General features: G+C 48.8%; 1 protein-coding gene across 1 annotated transcript; it reads left to right on the top strand.

Moving 5' to 3' along the window:
- The first annotated feature begins 11,701 nt into the window (after positions 1-11,701).
- LOC125529565 (T-complex protein 1 subunit theta) lies at positions 11,702-17,758 on the top strand. Its single transcript, XM_087518161.1, has 13 exons — positions 11,702-11,977; positions 12,222-12,484; positions 12,577-12,723; positions 12,832-12,993; positions 13,779-13,856; positions 14,004-14,137; positions 14,336-14,408; positions 14,488-14,565; positions 14,673-14,795; positions 14,908-15,002; positions 15,478-15,687; positions 17,228-17,285; positions 17,371-17,758. Exons 1-13 carry the CDS (start codon positions 11,842-11,844, stop codon positions 17,434-17,436), a joined length of 1,623 nt encoding a protein of 540 aa, XP_087374287.1. The 5' UTR covers positions 11,702-11,841; the 3' UTR covers positions 17,437-17,758.
- The last annotated feature ends 1,014 nt before the right edge of the window (positions 17,759-18,772 follow it).

The following is an 18,772-nucleotide window of genomic DNA, read 5'->3' as shown; positions in this document are numbered from 1 at the left end:
AGATTCAAAAATATTTTGGTTTCTTTGTATTTTAAGTAGACCATGTACTCTCATATATATGCCCACCAGGCTCAAGCAATACAATGAACTATTTCATCAAATCCTTCTTTCCCTTCTAACATGATATCAGTTTTCGGGTTCTAAACCCTAGCTGCCGCCGCTTTCGCACCCGCGCGCTGCCCCTGGGGCGGTCGGCCTCCATGACCGCCGCCGGGGGCCACGCCGCCCGTATCTAGGGTTCGTCTGCCGGCCGTGTTGGTCGGCTGCCCTAGAGAGTCTTTTTTCTTGATCCTTCGATCTGGTTTTCTCTTTTTTGTCGGTCGCTTTGATCGGCGTCTACTTTTTGGTTTTCCGATCTATGTGATCCGGTTTGCGTCGCCCATCGCCGCCATTGACCCCGTGCGCCTCTACTCCAACACCGGCGCGATTGGCCGGCTTCTTCACCGACCCGGCGGCCTCGCGCGTCGTCCGCGCGTCTGCCCGTCGGCCGCCCCGACTCGGCGGCCTCGCGCGTCGGCCCGCCGGTCGCCCCGACCCGGCGGCCTCATGTCATGCGGCGGCTCTTCACTGTCGCCGTTCGCACGACGGCCCTCCCGTCGATCTACGCCGTCCGTCACCGCCCTACTCCGACCGGGACTCCTGCATCACCCCGACCCGGCGGCCTCGCGCCATGCTGCGGCCAATCATAGTCGTCCTGTCGCCCGCCACCGCCGGCTTCATCTCGGACTCCGCCGCCACCGAGCGGCGTCCCCGACCTCGCGCGCGATCGGATTGATCACCCGCCCGCCGCCGCGATCCGCCTCATCTACGTCGTGCGACCGACCTGGCCCGTCGGTTGCGCGCGCCTCCACAGGCCTCGTGAAGACCGTCCCGGGTTCAGCGCGCCCCTCTACTGATCGAGCAACGGGCTGCCGCTGCGTCACCCCGTCGGGCCGCAGCGCCGTCGCCCCGTGGTTCTTCTCCCGACTGCACCGACCCGCGTCACCGTTGCGTCGCCCCTTCGGGTCGTAGTACCGCGGCCCGCGGTCCACCGCCGCCCAGAGGCCGTCCGCTCCAGGTCGTCCTCATGGCCGCACGGACCCTCGCGCCGCCACTGCGTCGCCCCGTCAGGCCATAGCGAGCGTGGTACACGGTCCACGCCGCCGTCCCGAGGCCGTCCCCGCGGTTGCACCGACCCGCGCTCCTTCGCCACGCCACCCCTTCGAGCTGTCGCGTTGCGGTCCACGGTCCCTGTCGCCGCCCCGAGGTCTTCCCACCGTCACCCCGACCTACCCGCTGCCGTTCCGTCGCCCCTTCGGGCTGTAGCGCGGCGGCCCACTGTCCACTTCGTCGTCCACGTGCGTTGACTTCCCGTGGTATGCGTCACGCCACCTCCCTTGGCGCGGGAACGCCACCGTCCGCACCGGTCTTCGTCATGCTGTCGGGTTCTTTGCCTACTTCGAGCACCGCCGCCATGCTCCTAACCTAGCTGCCGTCGCCATCAGGCCGCTGCCGCCGCTCTTCTTTGGCCGCCACCGCCGCTACCCACGTAGCCGCCGCCCGTCCACCTCCTCCGACATGGTGTACAACTTGTGCAGGTCCTCGTCTATGCATGCCCGGTGCTGGCAACACCGATGCGTGCCTTCGTCCATGACGTTTCCCCAGGCCTGGCAAGCCTAGTGTGGCGCTTCGTCAACTTCGTCTTCGTCCGTCTACACATGCCCGGTGCTGGCAACACCGGTGCGTGCCTACGTCTACGATGTGTCCCCGGGCTTGGCAAACCCGCCGCGACGCGTCGTCAACAACGTCTTCTTCCCAACGCACCACTACTTTGACACCACTACGCCCATGCTAACTCGGCGCCCTCTTGCGCCCGCGGCTCCACGGCGACATCCTCGACACCGGCTCCCCGACTCGACATCGACCACGACATTCTTCGCGCAGCTACCTCGACCACGGCTACACCACCCTCGGCACTCGGCTACATCGACAAACGGCACAAAGGGCTACCGCCTGCTTGAGCAACCTCGTTGGTTTCCACTCCAGCCACGACTCCGCGATGCGTCGACCGTTACGACTGTGGGGGGTGTCCGTCGGCTTGCCTTCAGATTCTTCTCCAGTCTCACCGTCTGTGCCGCTACCGTTGTGACCGCGGAGGGATGTTGAGTAACGTGATTGTATTAGGAAACATAGGTTAGACTAGGAAATATTCTGGCTTGCCTTGTACTCCAAGTAGATCATGTACTCCTATATATATATATGCCCACGAGGCTCAAGCAATACAACGAACTATTTCACCAAATCCCTCTCTCCCTTCTAACACATGTGAAGATAGTTGGGAAGATGGCTGGAGAGAGGGTGTGGACAACAAACCTGGGGCTGATCTAGGAGCTCCTATCATGTGGTAATCCGGGAGAGGAGACGGCACAAGGAACCCTCAGCCCTCCTCACCTCAGCCCCGATCTCCATCCTGGCATGGCACTGTCGTGGGCTGGGGAAGCAGCAGGATGAGGCAAGGAGGTAGCGCGAGCGGAGCGGTGCCGAACGCATAGATGGATCGATGGGAGGGGCGGCGGCGGCGGACGCAGAGGGGGTCGATGGGAGGGGCGGCACCGACGGACGCATAGACGGATCGATGGGAGGGGCGGCGGCGGCGGACGCAGAGGGGGTCGATGGGAGGGGCGGCACCGACGGGCGCATAGACGGATCAATGGGAGGGGCGGCGGCGGCGGACGCAGAGGGGATGGTCTACGTGGAGTCGTCAACCAGGAAAAGCACTCCGGTTTTCTTTGGTGCGGGGAGGGACGAAAATGTTGGGACGAACAAAAAACCGACAGAGACTACCAATTGCTTCATTAGGAGTAGAGATGCATGGATACATGAGCAAATAATGTGTCCCTAGTGAGCCTTTACTGGACTAGCTCGTTGATCAAAAGATGGTTAAGGTTTACTAACCATAGACATGAGTTGTCATTTGATAACAGGATCACATCATTAGGAGAATGATGTAATGATGTGATGGACAAGACTCATCCGTTGGCTTAGCATATGATCGTTCAATTTATTGTTATTGCTTTCTTAAATGTCAAATACATATTCCTTCGACTATGAGATCATGCAACTCCCGGATACCGGAGGAATGCCTTATGTGCTATCAAACGTCACAACGTAACTGGGTGATCATAAAGATGCTCTACAGGTATCTCCGAAGGTGTCTATTGAGTTGGCATGGATCGAGATTAGGATTTGCCACTCCATGTATCGAAGAGGTATCTCTGTGACCTCTCGGTAATACACATCATGAGAAGCCTTGCAAGCAAAGTGACTAAGGAGTTAGTTACGATATGATGTATTACGGAACGAGTAAAGAGACTTGCCGGTAATGAGATTAAACTAGATATGAAGATACCGACGATCGAATCTCGGGCAAGTAACATACCGACGGGCAAAGGGAATTTCGTATGTTGTCATAAGGTTCGACCGATAAAGATCTTCATAGAATATGTAGGAACCAACATGGGCATCCAGGTTCCGCTATTGCCTATTGACCGGAGAGGTGTCTCGGTCATGTCTACATCATTCTTGAACCCGTAGGGTCCGCACGCTTAACATTCGTTGACGATATAATATTGTATGAGTTATGTGAGTTGATGACCGAATGTTGTTCGGAGTCCCGGATGAGATCACATACATGACGAGGAGCTCCAGAATGGTCCGGAGGTAAAGATTGATATATAGGACGATAGTATTTGGTCACCGGAAAGGTTTCAGAAGTACCGGGTATTTTTATCAGGGTGCCGGAAGGGGTTACAGGAGGCCACTGGCTAGCGGTAGTGTAACACCCCGGATGTAATTTACCTTATATGTATCCCAACTCTTGCCGTTTCCGGCGCTAAGTTATTTTATTTTCCTCGGGTTCGGGTTTTTGTCTTCGTGCGTTGTTGCCTTTGTCATGCATCTCATATCATGTCATCATGTGCATTGCATTTGCATACGTGTTCGTCTCATGCATCCGAGCATTTTCCCCGTTGTCCGTTTTGCATTCCGGCGCTCCTATCTCCTCCGGTGCCCCTTTCTACCTCTTTTTTTGTGTGGGGGTTAAACATTTCTGGATTGGACCGAGACTCGTCATGCGGCCTTGGTTTACTACCGGTAGACCGCATGTCAAGTTTCGTGCCATTTGGACTTCGTTTGATACTCCAACGGTTAACCGAGGGACTGAGAAGGCCTCGTTTGTGTTGCAGCCCAACACCCTTCCAATTTGGCCCAAAACCCACCAAAACTCTCTCCATCGTCTAGAGAGTTCGATCACGATCGCGTGGCCGAAAACCGCACTCCATTTGGAGCTTCCTAGCCTCCTCTACCTCTATTTAAAGGCCACTCCCCGAAATTTTCGAGCAAAACCCTAGTTCTTTTTCCCCACCACGCTGCCGGACAGATTTCAGTCCGGACGGACACGTCCGACCTGCCCGTCCGCCGCCACATGGCCTCCTCCCATTCGCCGCTTCCCCGGTCCCCAGTTCACCGCCGCCGCGGCCCGTAGAAGTCCGCGGCCGGCCCTCCCTGCCGCCCGACCGGGCCCGCGACCCGCCGCCTATCGCCGCCCGCCTCTCCATTCGGCCGCCGCCCGTCCGCCTCCCCGCCGGTGTTCGCCCGCCGCCCGCCGGCGCTCGCATCGCCGCCCGCGGAGCTCGCCTCGCCGCGGAGGTCGTCTCATGCATCCGAGCATTTTCCCCGTTGTCCGTTTTGCATTCCGGCGCTCCTATCTCCTCCGGTGGCCCTTTCTACCTCTTTTTGTGTGTGGGGGTTAAACATTTCCGGATTGGACCGAGACTTGTCAAGCGGCCTTGGTTTACTACCGGTAGACCGCCTGTCAAGTTTCGTGCCATTTGGACTTCGTTTGATACTCCAACAGTTAACCGAGTGACCGAGAAGGCCTCGTGTGTGTTGCAGCCCAACACCCTTCCAATTTGGTCCAAAACCCACCAAAAACCCCTCCATCGTCTAGAGCATTCGATCACGATCGCGTGGCCGCAAACCGCACCTCATTCTGAGCTTCCTAACTCCTCCTACCTATAAAAGAGCACCCCTCCCCGAAATTCCGAATCAGATCAAACCCTAACCTAGCTCCCCGCCTCCACCGCGAGGCCGGACAACGTCCGCTGCCGCCGGACACTCCGCACCGCCTCTCAGCGCCCGCCACGTGGCACGCCGGCCGCTCCACCCCGCCGCGGCCCGCTCGGCCCGGGAGGAGCCCCCGCGGCCCGAAGCGTGCGCCGCCGCCCGCCATCCGCCCGCGCCGCCTCTCCTCTCCCGCGCTGGCGCCGGACCACCGCCGCCGTCCCTTCGCCGCCCATCACCGGTGCAGCGCGCCTCCTCGTCAGCCCGCCGAGCGCCGCCGCACGTCGTCGCCATCGCCAGCGAGCTCACCCACCGGAGCTCCGCCGCCGACCCGGCGCCGTCCTCCGCCGCCGACCCGGCGCCGTCCTCCGCCGCCGCCCGGGTCCTCCTCGTCGCCGGCGTACCCCGGTCGCCTCTCTCCCTCGACTCCGGCGCCCCCCCGACGAACTCCGGCCGGCGAACCTCGGGATCCGCGCCCGGCTGGATCTAGATCTAACAAATCTCGGTTGACTTTTATTCCCCGAAACCCTAGTTTTTTTGCGTTTTTCATCATGTCATAACTCTGCATCCGTTGCTCCGATTTGCGCCTGTAGCATATCAAAATGTTCATCTCAGAGAGTACCTCATTTCATCTCATTGCATCATTTTCATTTGAGCTCATCTTGATGCCTGAAATGCTATTGGAAGAGGGCTATGTGATAAAATTGTCAGATATGTTTCATCAAATAGCTATTTGTCATTTTTGCCATGATTAATGTGTGCATGATATGCTCCTGAGCTCTACATGAGTTTTGTTATATGCCATGTCATCTTTACAGAGGTGCTTACCATGTATTTTTGTGATATGTGTGGTGATTAGCACAAGCTTGCAAAGTAGCGTATTCGGTAATGCTGATTTCAGGGACTTAGAATTTCACTGAGTCCTTGATCTGTTTTTGTCATTATGCCATATGTTCATGTTGTTTCCTAGTGATCCGTGCCTCTTTTGAGGATGATCAGTAAGGATGATTTGTTAACATTGTGGTTCTCTATCCATCCATGTCTTTGTTTGCATTTATGGAGCACCCTAGCTTGAGTCAATCGAGCTCTACTTTTGCTATTTAATGAATCCTGGCAGATTGTTGACTTGTTAGCGATTTTGCCGAGGATGTTGTTATTGATCCGTGCATGCTATGTTGTTGTTCTTGCCATGTCTAGCTTCTATGATATGTATTCTTGATGGGTGTATGCTTAGTTTGTCATGCCATGCTCTGTAGTTAGTGTATCGAGCTCGTAAACATGCCTACTCGTTAACTGTTTTGCATGATCCAGTTTTTCACTAAGTCTGTAATTTGATTATGTTTTTGCCATGTTCACATGCTTACAATTGTATTTTCTGATCCCTTTTGGCTCAAGGTCACTAAGGGACTTTTGTTAAGTGCTTTGAGTAGCTTCATGCCATGCCTTGCTTTGCCATGTTAAGTTCCTGTAGCATGTACTTTTTATGCTCTAAAGTGTGCTTCCTGATGTTAAATTCTAGACTTGTGTTAATTTCACTAAGTCTGAAACCTGTTATCATTTGCACTTTTGCCATGCTTGTTTGAACCTGTTAATGGATGAATTAGCCGTAGCTCAGTGTTCATCTTTTGTCAAGCATCATGAGTGGATCCCTGCCATGTATTTTTTTGTCATGTTTGAGTGTTGTAGCATACTTATCTTGATGCATTTAGATGGCTACTTGCTGATTATCGCAGACCGGTGCCATATTTGTTTTGCTTGTCATTTTCAAACCGTGCATCCGATTCCGGTGATCTTTATATCGATTTCAATCGAAATCACTTCACCTTTCCAGTGGCACTCTTGGATTTCCAAGTTGAGGCCAGGTTCAATCATTCCTTGTCAAATCTCGCATATGCATCACGTATCGCATCCCGCATAGCATACCATGTTTGCATCATGTTGTTGGAGCATTGCACGTGGTTGATTGTGTTCCTTTTGCTTGTTTGTCTTGTTTGGGTAGAGCCAGGAGACGAGTTCGCTAATGAGGAGCCCGTTGAGTTTGCTTATGAGGATCAAGTCAACTCTGACAACTTTGTAGGCAAGATGATCATACCCTCGAAATCACTTCTATCTTTGCTTGCTAGATGCTCGCTCTTTTGCTATGCCTATGCTACGATACCTACCACTTGCTTATCATGCCTCCCAAATTGCCTTGTCAACCTCTAACCCACCATGTCCTAGCAAACCGTTGATTGGCTATGTTACCGCTTTGCTCAGCCCCTCTTATAGCGTTGGTAGTTGCATGTGAAGATTGGAGATCGTTCCTTGTTGGAACATTGTTTATTGTTGGGATATCACCATATTATCTTGTTATCTTAATGCACATATATACTTGGTAAAGGGTGGAAGGCTCGGCCTTTTTGCCTAGTGTTTTGTTCCACTCTTGCTGCCCTAGTTTTCCGTCATATCGGTGTTATGTTCCCGGATTTTGCGTTCCTTACGCGGTTGGGTGATAATGGGAACCCCTCGACAGTTTGCCTTGAATAAAACTCCTCCAGCAATGCCTAACCTTGGTTTTACCATTTGCCACCTAGCCTCTTTTTCCCTTGGGTTTCCGGAGCCCGAGGGTCATCTTTATTTAAACCCCCCTGGGCCAGTGCTCCTCTGAGTGTTGGTCCACCTCGTCAGCCGTCGGTGGCCACCAGGGGCAACTCTGGGCTGGCCTACCGGAAGTTTGGACAATCTGAGTGTGCCCTGAGAACGAGATATGTGCAGCTCCTATCGGGATTTGTCGGCACATTCGGGCGGTGTTGCTGGACTTGTTTTACCATTGTCGAGGATGTCTTGTGGAACCGGGATACCGAGTCTGATCGGAACATCTCGGGAGAAGGAATATCCTTCGTTGACCGTGAGAGCTTGTGATTGGCTAAGTTGGGACCCCCCTGCAGGGATTTGAACTTTCGAAAGCCGTGCCCGCGGTTATGGGCAGATGGGAATTTGTTAATGTCCGATTGTAGATAACATGAAACTTAACTTAATTAAAATGAATCAGCCGCGTGTGTAACCGTGATGGTCTCTTCTCGGCGGAGTCCGGGAAGTGAACACGGTGTTGGAGTAATGTTTGACGTAGGTTGTTCTAGGATCACTTCTTGATCATAGTTCTTCGTTCGTGCTTTGCCTTCTCTTCTCGCTCTTTTTTGCGAACAGGTTAGCCACCATATATGCTAGTCGCTTGCTGCAGCTCCACATATTACCCTGCCTTACCTATAAGCTTAAATAGTCTTGATCGCGAGGGTGCGAGATTGCTGAGTCCGTGTGACTCATAGTTTACTTCCAAACCAGATGCAGGGACCGACGATACCGTTCCAGACGATGCGCTTGAGCTCAAGTGGGAGTTCGACGAAGACTCTCACCGTTACTATGTGTCTTTCCCTGACGATCAGTAGTGGTGCCCAGTTGGGGCGGTCGGGGACCGTGTCGCATGTTGGGGTTGATCTTTTATTTTGGTACCGTAGTCGGACCATGAGTGTATTGGATGATTGTAATGTTATTCATGTATTTGTGTGACGTGGCGAGTGTAAGCCAACTATGTATCTTTTCCCCTTATATATATATATATATTTACATGGGTTGTTGTGAAGATTACCTTACTTGCGACATTGCTTTCAATGCGGTTATGCCTCTAAGTCGTGCTTCGACACGTAGGAGATATAGCCGTATCAAGGGCGTTACAGGTAGGCCTTATGGGCCAAAGGGGGGAAGCACACCAGCCCACAAGGGGGCTGGTGCGCCCCTCCACCCCTTGCCCACGCACCAAAGAGGGAGGGAAGGAAGGGGGAGGCGCCCCAAAGGTAGGCAGCCCCCCTTTCCTCCCCCATGCACAAATATGGAAGAGGGGGATTCAGCCAGGGTATGCGCCCTAGGGCAGCCGCCGGCCACTTGGGGCGCCCTAGGGGCTGCCTCCCCTCCCCCCTCCACCTATATATATGAGAGGATGGAGAGGGGCAACACACACCACGATTCCCTAGCCGTGTGCGGCGCCCCTCTCCCTCTAGTTCGTCCTTGGTCATTTTTTTGTAATGCTCGGTGAAGCCCTATGGAGATAGTTGCATCACCATCGTCACCACGCCATCGTGCTACCGGAACTCATCTACTACTTCACCCGTCTTGCTGGATCAAGAAGGCGATGACGTTATCGAGCTAAACGTGTGCTGAACGCGGAGGTGCCATACGTTCGGTACTTGATCGGGCGGATCGTGAAGGTGTACGACTATATCAACCGCGATGATAAACGCTTCCGTTTACGGTCTACGAGGGTACGTAGACACACTCTCCCCTCTCGTTGCTATGCATCTCCATGGATAGACCTTGCATGCGCGTAGATTTTGTTTTTGTTTTCCATGCAACGTTTTCCAACACCAATATCTCTTCCTAGTCCGAGTCAGCAACTAATGCAACAAAAAGACACTGTGAACTTCACTGATGCGGAACGGGTGCCAGTTATATCTTCTTTGCAGTCATACTATGAGTTTCATGCTCAAGCTCGACAAACTTCTTGTACCCGTAGGTTCTTTGCTTCAACTGAGTTGTAGAGTTATCATGGAACCAAGCTACGACCAAAACCATGGCCATTGTTCGACTTCAATCAAGACACCACCCAGCTGATGATAAAATGGACACCTTTTTCATGCAATTGCCGAACAGTACATGTGGGGTTCGAGCACTACATGTGTGGTCAACTCTATCCAAGGGTGATGAGCATGCCAATGCACTGGCAATTTTTTTAGCCAAGAGCAATTGAAGGGGAGTGGGCATTTTACTAGAGCATGCAAACCTGAACAATTAGATGGTGGTTCAAGAACCAAACTTCAGCTTGCCGTACTGATGAATTTTCAGTGCTGCTTCTTCAAACGTGCACCACATTGGATACTATTAATGAGGCCACCTACAGAAAAGAGAACATTAGAGGACAAAAATCCATTAGTCTGAGCACTTTTCACAGATGCTCGTGCATATATGAAATTGGATGAAACTTATGCTATTGTTGTTCACAAGTGTGATCAGAGAACTTCTCAGACCGAGGTTTGCTACTCTCTTTCAATTAGAGATCACCTGGTGAGTATTTTGGACTAATGGCAAGTCTAGGTACTCCTGCTATATCTGTAGATGCTTCAGTGCAGCCCTGGGTGATTCCCACTTATGCAAGCGTACAGATTGGTAACACTCAGTGCAAGTGTGTGTGCACTACCTCAGGCTTATTTGGCAAATGGTTAGAGAAGTTTGGGAGCAGTAAAAACAACAAGGTTGTTTGGCAAGCATCTGGACCGGATGGTCGATCCAGAGGAGCAGACTGCAATGCTATCTGCCATACTACTTCCAGCAATAGTCTAACTAGAGAACTTCCGGTACAACATGTGTCGTATGAGCTTGTGCTATTCCTGGCGTGTCTGCTGGACATTTTCAACACGCAACTTGATGCCTACAACAACATCTGCTTCCTGTTTCAGCTATGTTCAGCTTCTTCGCTCCACCAACGGGGCAATTCCTGGGATCCTGGAGGGCTCGCATTGCGTTTGTCATTGGAATTGGCTCGAAGGGAGGTCTTTGCAGGGGGGGTGTATCACCATCTTAGTTGTCCGCTTCCTCATCCACGTGAGAGACATTCATTGCATCGACTGCTTGGACTCCTATCGACTCAAGGGCATTTTCAAGAAGGGATGGGTGTCATCACCGTCGCCGCCATCTTCGCGCAAAGCTCCACCGATCACAAGTGCTACCACGGCTTCAACCGGAGCGGTGTTAGCCACGACTACACCATCACCACGTTCTTCGATGGGATTTTCATCGGTCGCAAGTACTACCTCCCCATCATTGTAGTCTACCTTGACTTTGGCTACCGATGCGGCTCCAACCAAGCCCAGGAACATCGAGCACCATGGGACCCAGGCGATCCTCGATGATGTCGGCTTAGGGTCAAGCCAAGTCTCACGGAGGGAGGGATGTCGACGACTAGATCGTGCAGGGTCCTTGAGTCGGCGAAGAAGCAACACGCGATGCACGCATCATGCACGCCTTCCCGTCCCCAGATACCCGCTACCGGCTTGAGGGCAAGCCGACTGTTTAAGGGGGAGGGGATGTCAGCCCCCTTGCTATGTTGGGCTGTTAGTGAGGGGCCGGGCCTAGCTGGACCGTTACAACAGCGACTACAAGTACGAGGGCCAAGGGACAGACACGGCATCCGCGGAGGATCACGAACACGACGACGACGACGACGACTCTCTTCTTCTTCCTCTCGCTTCCCTCTTCCTGTATCCTAGTTCGTGCTTGTAATCAGGGCTAGCTATGTAATTCGGGCTTGTAATCGACATCTAGTTCCCTAACAAACGGCGGCGATGACGGAGGCATCAGAAAACCCTAGCAGATGTTGATGATAGGGTTTCAATTGTGTGTAGATAAATCGATTTGCCTATAGCACCGCAGGTTTTTTTTGGGTGAGGATCTCGAACGGACGGACCCTTACAACACGGTCAAGCCTGTCGTGGCCAGCCCGTAATCTGTTGTTGTCTGTCGGGCCAATCGGCCCATTTAGATGCATCCAGTGGACCAACTAGGCCGAACTTTCCAGCTTCTAGGGCTACCTCTTCATCTCCACTCCTCCACTCCCGCACACACGCCGGCCACCACTAGGGTTTTACCGATCCGCCTCACCCCACCCGGCCACCACCAGATCGCCTCCGCCCTACGCTCTCACCGCTGCCGACGATGGTGGGATACGGGATCCAGTCGATGCTCAAGGATGGGCACAAGCATCTCTCGGGCCTCGACGAGGCCGTCCTGAAAAACATCGGCGCCGGCCGCGAGCTCTCCGCCATCACCCGCACCTCCCTTGGTCCCAACGGTGAGTGCCCTTCCCCCGTTCCCTGCATCTTTGCCGCGGTTTGGTCAGTAGAGCTTGTCGGGTCTCGGCGCTCGATCGATACCGGCAGTCGCGTGTAGGTTGTTAGTCTAGCAATGGTTAAGGGCGTGGCCGTGTGGCCCGTTTTGCTGTGATTCGCAGTTTTGTACAGTAGCGTGGTAGATGCAGAGAAGCTCCACAGCTTTCTTTTTTTGGGCGCATTATTGATGAGTTGATTCTGTTTCAGGAATGAATAAGATGGTCATTAATCATCTAGACAAGCTCTTTATCACGAATGATGCTGCGACAATCGTGAACGAGCTTGATGTCCAGCACCCTGCTGCTAAGCTCCTGGTGCTCGCTGCCAGAGCGCAACAGGAGGAGATCGGAGATGGAGCTAATCTCACCATATCTTTCGCCGGTGAACTGCTCGAGAAGGCTGAGGAGCTCATCAGGATGGGACTGCATCCAAGTGAGATCATCATTGGGTACACCAAGGCCATTAATAAGGTATTTACCGTCCAATAACTAGGCATTGTATTATTAATCCTGTCATGTGATTGTGGGCAACCCCTGCTTTTGTTTAATCTTTCTGTTTGCAGACGCTTGAGATTTTGGATGATCTAGTTGAGAAAGGCTCGGAAAATATGGATGTCAGGAACAAGGAAGAGGTCGTGTTGAGGATGAAATCTGCTGTTGCAAGCAAGCAATTTGGCCAGGAGGATGTGCTCTGTCCACTTGTCGCTGATGTAGGCTAATCCGTGCCACCTTACGTGAGAGGAAATATTTTTTTTTCCACATCAAGGAATATACCACTAATATTTGGTTTGTTTCATCTGTTTATCATGGCTTTTCAGGCCTGTATCCAAGTTTGCCCCAAAAACCCGGCAAACTTTAATGTTGACAATGTTAGAGTGGCAAAGCTGGTTGGAGGCGGCCTTCACAATTCTTCTGTAGTCCGTGGGATGGTTCTGAAAAATGACGCTGTCGGGAGCATAAAAAAAGTGGAGAAAGTGAAGGTGAGCTTGAAATTGTACACTATGTTAATTGTGTGTTTTTGTCGATTATCTGTGTGTATCTGTTTTAGTGACAATAATGCATTTTCTTATGTATAAGCAGCTCCCACATTGTAGTGTACTTGCATACAATAGGTGCTGTCAATTCCTAACGGCCTATCTCAGACCGCCCACCATCTAGAGTTTATTCTGCTATATGTATTTTCCCACCAAAAATCAAAGTTTTCAGTAACTCAAAATTGAACCTTTTTGAAGTTCTGCTTTTGATTTATGATGATACTGCTTTCTCTTCAATGTTGGTTGCTTATATTATATAAAATGCCTTTTGTGGGTTTCATAGTATTTTCTAGGTTAGTTAAAATGATATCCATCTCATCTTATTAGACATTTAATTTTAGTTGGTGTTCTGTAGCTATGTTTTACTCATAGCAACCCTGTGAATCAACCTGGATGGCTTATATGAGCTTTTAGGCATATACATAGATAACCATTATTCGTTTATGCTCTGCTCTGATCATGGACTGTTGTTTAGTGTGTAAATTGCATAGCATTGCATCATTCATGAAATCTCCAATTCCAACTGTGTCTTCATGAATTGATTCACTGTAGAATGCAACTGTTACGTTATTGTACCATCATGCAGTCCTGTTATGCTTTTCTGTTAACCAAAGTTCATGCATTGCAATTTTTATTTGCTGTAACCCCCCTTTTACGCATGTTTCATATTTTATGTATGATTTTTTGGGGGTTCCTGCCATTGTACTAATTTCGTTTCATTCATTCTGTAGGTTGCGGTATTTGCTGGTGGTGTTGACACTTCTGCAACTGAAACAAAGGGAACTGTTCTTATACATTCTGCTGAGCAGGTATGTTAGTTGTATGAGATAACCATCCATTTTTTGTTTGTATACTTTGCTGGTTTACTGCACTCAGAAAGGGTTATACATGGTTTACTTCTGTATTACAAACATGTGTAGTAACCTTATAACACACATGGTTGTGGTGTTGTGCAGCTTGAAAACTATGCTAAAACTGAGGAAGCAAAGGTGGAGGAGCTTATCAAATCTGTGGCTGATTCAGGTGCCAAGGTTATTGTCAGTGGAGCAGCAGTTGGCGATATGGCATTGCATTTTTGTGAACGTTACAAGTCAGTATTTCGCTTCTCATATGAAATGTCGTCTTGGTTTAGGATAGTTTTTTCTTGTGGAACTTCTTTCTACATTTTGAGATAACCATTAATTGGAGGTTGTAATAGTTTAAGACATCTCACATATAGGTTTATTTTTGTAGTACCATGATTTGGTCCTGCTTTACAAGTGATACTTATAGATATTCTGGTTTACAGGCTAATGGTTCTGAAAGTCAGCTCAAAGTTTGAGCTTCGAAGATTTTGCCGTACTACTGGGGCTATAGCACTTGTAAGTTCTGGGTTCAAAATCTGTTTATTGAATATCAATAGCAACTTTATTCTGATGCCATGTGCTTTATGAAAAACAGTTGAAGCTTAGCCGACCAAATGTGGACGAATTAGGATATGCAGACTCTGTTTCGGTGGAAGAAATTGGCGGTGCTCGAGTATGTTTCATGCCTTCATGCTTTCATGAGTAACATCACTTTGTGCTTGCTCAACTCATGAGTAATATCACTTTGTGCTTGCTCAACGCGCTTGCTTTGCTTTATAGGTGACTGTTGTCAAAAATGAAGAAGGTGGAAATTCAGTGGCTACTGTTGTCTTGAGAGGCAGTACAGATAGTATATTAGATGATCTTGAAAGAGCTGTGGATGATGGCGTAAACACGTACAAGGTATGTATGTGATGCAGGTTGAAACCAATCTCCTTGCATTGTTTTGTATTTTAGTAATGCTCCATTATCGTCTGATTTGTAAAATGTTATCTAACTGTTAGGTTTATTCCAGTCAATGTGCAGGGACAGTCGGATCATCCCTGGAGCTGCTGCAACAGAAATAGAACTGGCAAAGAGATTGAAGGAGTTTTCTCTGAAGGAAACAGGGTAACTATATTTGTTTGAGACAAATAAATTTCATATATACATGTAAAAGGGCACATCTGAAACATGAGGTTACAAAGATGGTTCTGTTGCTTAACCACCTTCAACTGAGCAAATTTTATTATCGCATGCATTTCCAGTACAATGGCAATAATTATAGAAGTCCTATTGTGCATCTTCTCCTGGTGTTTATTGGGATACAAGGATAGGTGGAGTGGTTGCATCTGAAGTCCAGATAGGGCCTTTTTGTTATCTAAAATGTGTATTAATAAAAACAGTTGTTTGTATTCTTTGTTACACTTAAGTTGGACTCAAAGACATATTTGATATGTGAACTGTGTTCTTGCTATAATTATTATTTTTATATATGTGAACCGTGTTCTTGCTATAATCACCTTTTGTAGTTGGTTTATGAAACTGAATGTTGTTACTTATACGTCTTTCCCTTTTTTACACCATCTGTTCGTCAATTATGCAGGTTGGATCAGTATGCCATTGCAAAATTTGGTGAAAGTTTTGAAATGGTTCCAAGAACACTGTCTGAAAATGCCGGACTTGGTGCAATGGAGATAATATCTTCTCTCTATGCTGAGCATGCTGCTGGCAATGTGAAAGTTGGCATTGACTTGGAGAAAGGTGCTTGCGAGGATGCCTCAATCATGAAAATATGGGACCTCTATGTTACAAAGTAAGCCTTACTCAACATCTAGTTGCCAATACGTGTGGAAATCCTGCTAGAAGCCTTTGCATCTGTGTTTATGCTGCTTGTAGCTAGTAGTAATCTACCTTGTTATGATGATAGCATTATACTATCAGGACCTTGATAAGTGCCACACGTGTGGGCTGAAGGAGGTTGGGCCGCATGCCCTTCTAGCCACCCATTGTGACACGTCAGCCTTTTTCTTTTTTCCACACATGCATGCAAACAGGAAAGTAAACTGATGATATCAGCAGGAATCTTTTGGGTTTTCAAACTTTAAAATGTTTTATCTCTTAAATGACAAATCCGATTGAAAAACTGTTTTGACCTTGACCATTAAATCCGTCGCGACGAGAACTTCAAAACTAGATCCCATATCGATATGTTTCGACGATATTTTTTGGCGGTCAAAAGTTGCCATGTCTATTGCACATAAATTGCCATGGTGTTTACACTGAAGTTGCCATGATATGTTTCAACTACTTTTTCTTCTATGTTTAAAGTAAATTTTGACATGTTATAAAAAAGAAATTAAGAAACTAAACTTGCCATGGTGAGTTGCTAAAATTTGCCATGATCCATGAAATAATTTTGACATGCTTCATAATTAAAAAGAAATCCTTTGTCAATTAATTAAAAATGCATGGTGAATTACTCAAATTTGCCATGAACCAGAAACTAAATTGCCATGGTGAATTACTTAAATTTGCCATGATACATGCACAAAAAGTTGCCATGGTTCATATGAAAAATAATTTCCATGGTCAAAATACTAGAGTTGCCATGATCTATAAACTAAAATTGCCATGATCCATGAATTAAGTTTGCCATGGTCAATTAATAAAATTTGCCGCGAAAAGCAGTTGAAATACAATGGTAGTTTAAATCTAGAGGAAATAAAATAGATGAAACATATCATGGCAACTTTAGTGTAAACACTATGGCAACTTCAGTGTAACATAATGGCAACTTTTGGCCAAAAGAAAAAGTCGTTGAAACATATCAATATGGGATCTAGTTTTGAATATCTCGTTGAGACGGATTTAATGATGAAAACGGATTTTTAATTGGAATTTTTATTTAAGAGATAAAACATTTTTAAGTCTGAAAAACTAAAAAGATTCTGCTGATGTCATCTGTTTGATGGCAAAATAGATGGCAATGGAGGTGTTTGGACCATGTTGCTTCGTGCCACACTTGTGTCATCATTTTGGGACTATTATTACCGCTTGTCCTTGATGTTGCCAAAATGCTGCGCCAAGGTGTCTGTACATAATCTGTTTTTTATACCCAGTTCAGTAATTTTGTGGCACTTACCATTTGGGTATTATTATTACCGGTTGTCCTTGATATTGCCAAAATGCTACGTCAAGGTGTCTTGTACATAATCTTTTTTTTATACCGAGTTTAGTAATTTGTGTTATCATCTATATGTTCCTGCTTTCATGCCCAGTTTATTAATTTGTTTGTGTAATTAAAGTGCATACGGAGGTTGTTTGGCCCCACTTAACCTTTTTCATTTAATCAGGTCCTTCGCTCTAAAATACTCAGCAGATGCTGTATGTACTGTTTTACGGGTTGACCAGGTAGGATTGTCAATCTTCTGTGTCATCTTCATATACATAAAATTATGGTAGTTTATTCATAGGCTAATACTTATGTGGAACACAGATCATCATGGCAAAGCCAGCAGGAGGGCCGCGACCCCCCCAACAAGGTGGCATGGATGAAGACTAGTTTTCTGTGTACTCTTGTTTGCTGTGTATCATGCTGTGGGATTTTCGTGCAGAAGACTTTCATCTTATGTAGGTTCAATTCGAGTAATAGATTTTGTCTGCTTGGGTTTCACGGTTGGTGGGGCAGCATGCTTTAGCTGATGTCTCGCGGTGTATTTGTGAGTTTCCTCTGTGGTGCTGTCTTACCGGTGTATCACATGATAACTATTGAGACTTGTTCGTCTAGTTTATCATACGAACCAAAGCTTGTCTTGGAAGATCGTGTTTGTAAAATTCTGCTGTGTTAACCCTTTGCCCTTTAATTAAGATAGCTGTTTGTTTGAGTTTGTCTGGAAGGATGACATTTTGCAGAGTGCTGCTGAACAATGTGTTTGCCCGTTGCAGTCTGTTCATGTGAGCATGTATTTTTTGAGAGAATTCCCTTTATTAAAGTTTGGTTCCCTATTTGGCCCAAAATAATGTTTTCTACCCTATTTGACACCTAAAGTGTGAGGTGAAAAGCCCATGTTGCCCCTATTGCATTGTGTAACTATCCTGGATGTAATAAAAAAGCAAACAATTCACTCATGTTTTATGGATGTTCAACGGATGTTGCGCATGTCTATGTATGGTCCAATATTTTGTTCCTTAGGTATCTGTTATGCATTTGGCCGCTGCTAGGCGTCATCCGGATGTAGGAAAAGAAAAAAAAAACATCCGCCTCCTGAACCATCCATATGGACATCTCTATGGAGGTCAACGCATCATAGACTTCTCTCCTTTCTTCTCAATCACAGAACGCCGCACACATAGCCTGGCATACGTAGCAAACTCCGGTGGCACCGTAGAACGCCGGCAGCACCAGCTCGTAGCAACTCTGGCAGGCTCGCAGCATGGCGGCGCCGTCAAAACCGCAGGAGCAGCCCGAGTCGTCGTTGCAAATCGTCGTCGCAGTATCGCCGGAGTAGCCCGAGTTGGCAGAGCTGACTCACAGCATGACGGCAATGGCAGCACGGCGGCGCCGTCGCAGCAGTTCAGCCGGCGTCGCAGCACCGAATCGCAGCATGACGGCCTCGCAGCATCGGATGCTTCCAGCTAGCAGCCGAGCAACACCTGTGTTCCCACCGGCGAGTGGCCACGCAGCACGGGATGATTCCGGCGAGCGGCGTCTCAACATCAGCTCGTAGGACGGCGACACCATTACAACATTGGCTCGAAGCATGGCGGCGTCGTCGTAAAAGGTCACCGCTTGCGGCAGCATCTACTTGAAGCACGGCGTCAGCGCAGCACTGTTTCAAAGCATGCGCTGGTCGTCGCAGCATCGGCTTGCAGCACGGCGACGATGTCGTAGCACCGGC

Source organism: Triticum urartu, chromosome 4A (assembly GCF_056163025.1).
Source record: "Triticum urartu cultivar PI428250 chromosome 4A, HENAU_Tu73, whole genome shotgun sequence".
Classification (NCBI taxonomy): Eukaryota; Viridiplantae; Streptophyta; class Magnoliopsida; order Poales; family Poaceae; genus Triticum; species Triticum urartu.
Note: the sequence above shows the minus strand (reverse complement) of the source record. Positions and strands in the feature narration are given on the sequence as shown.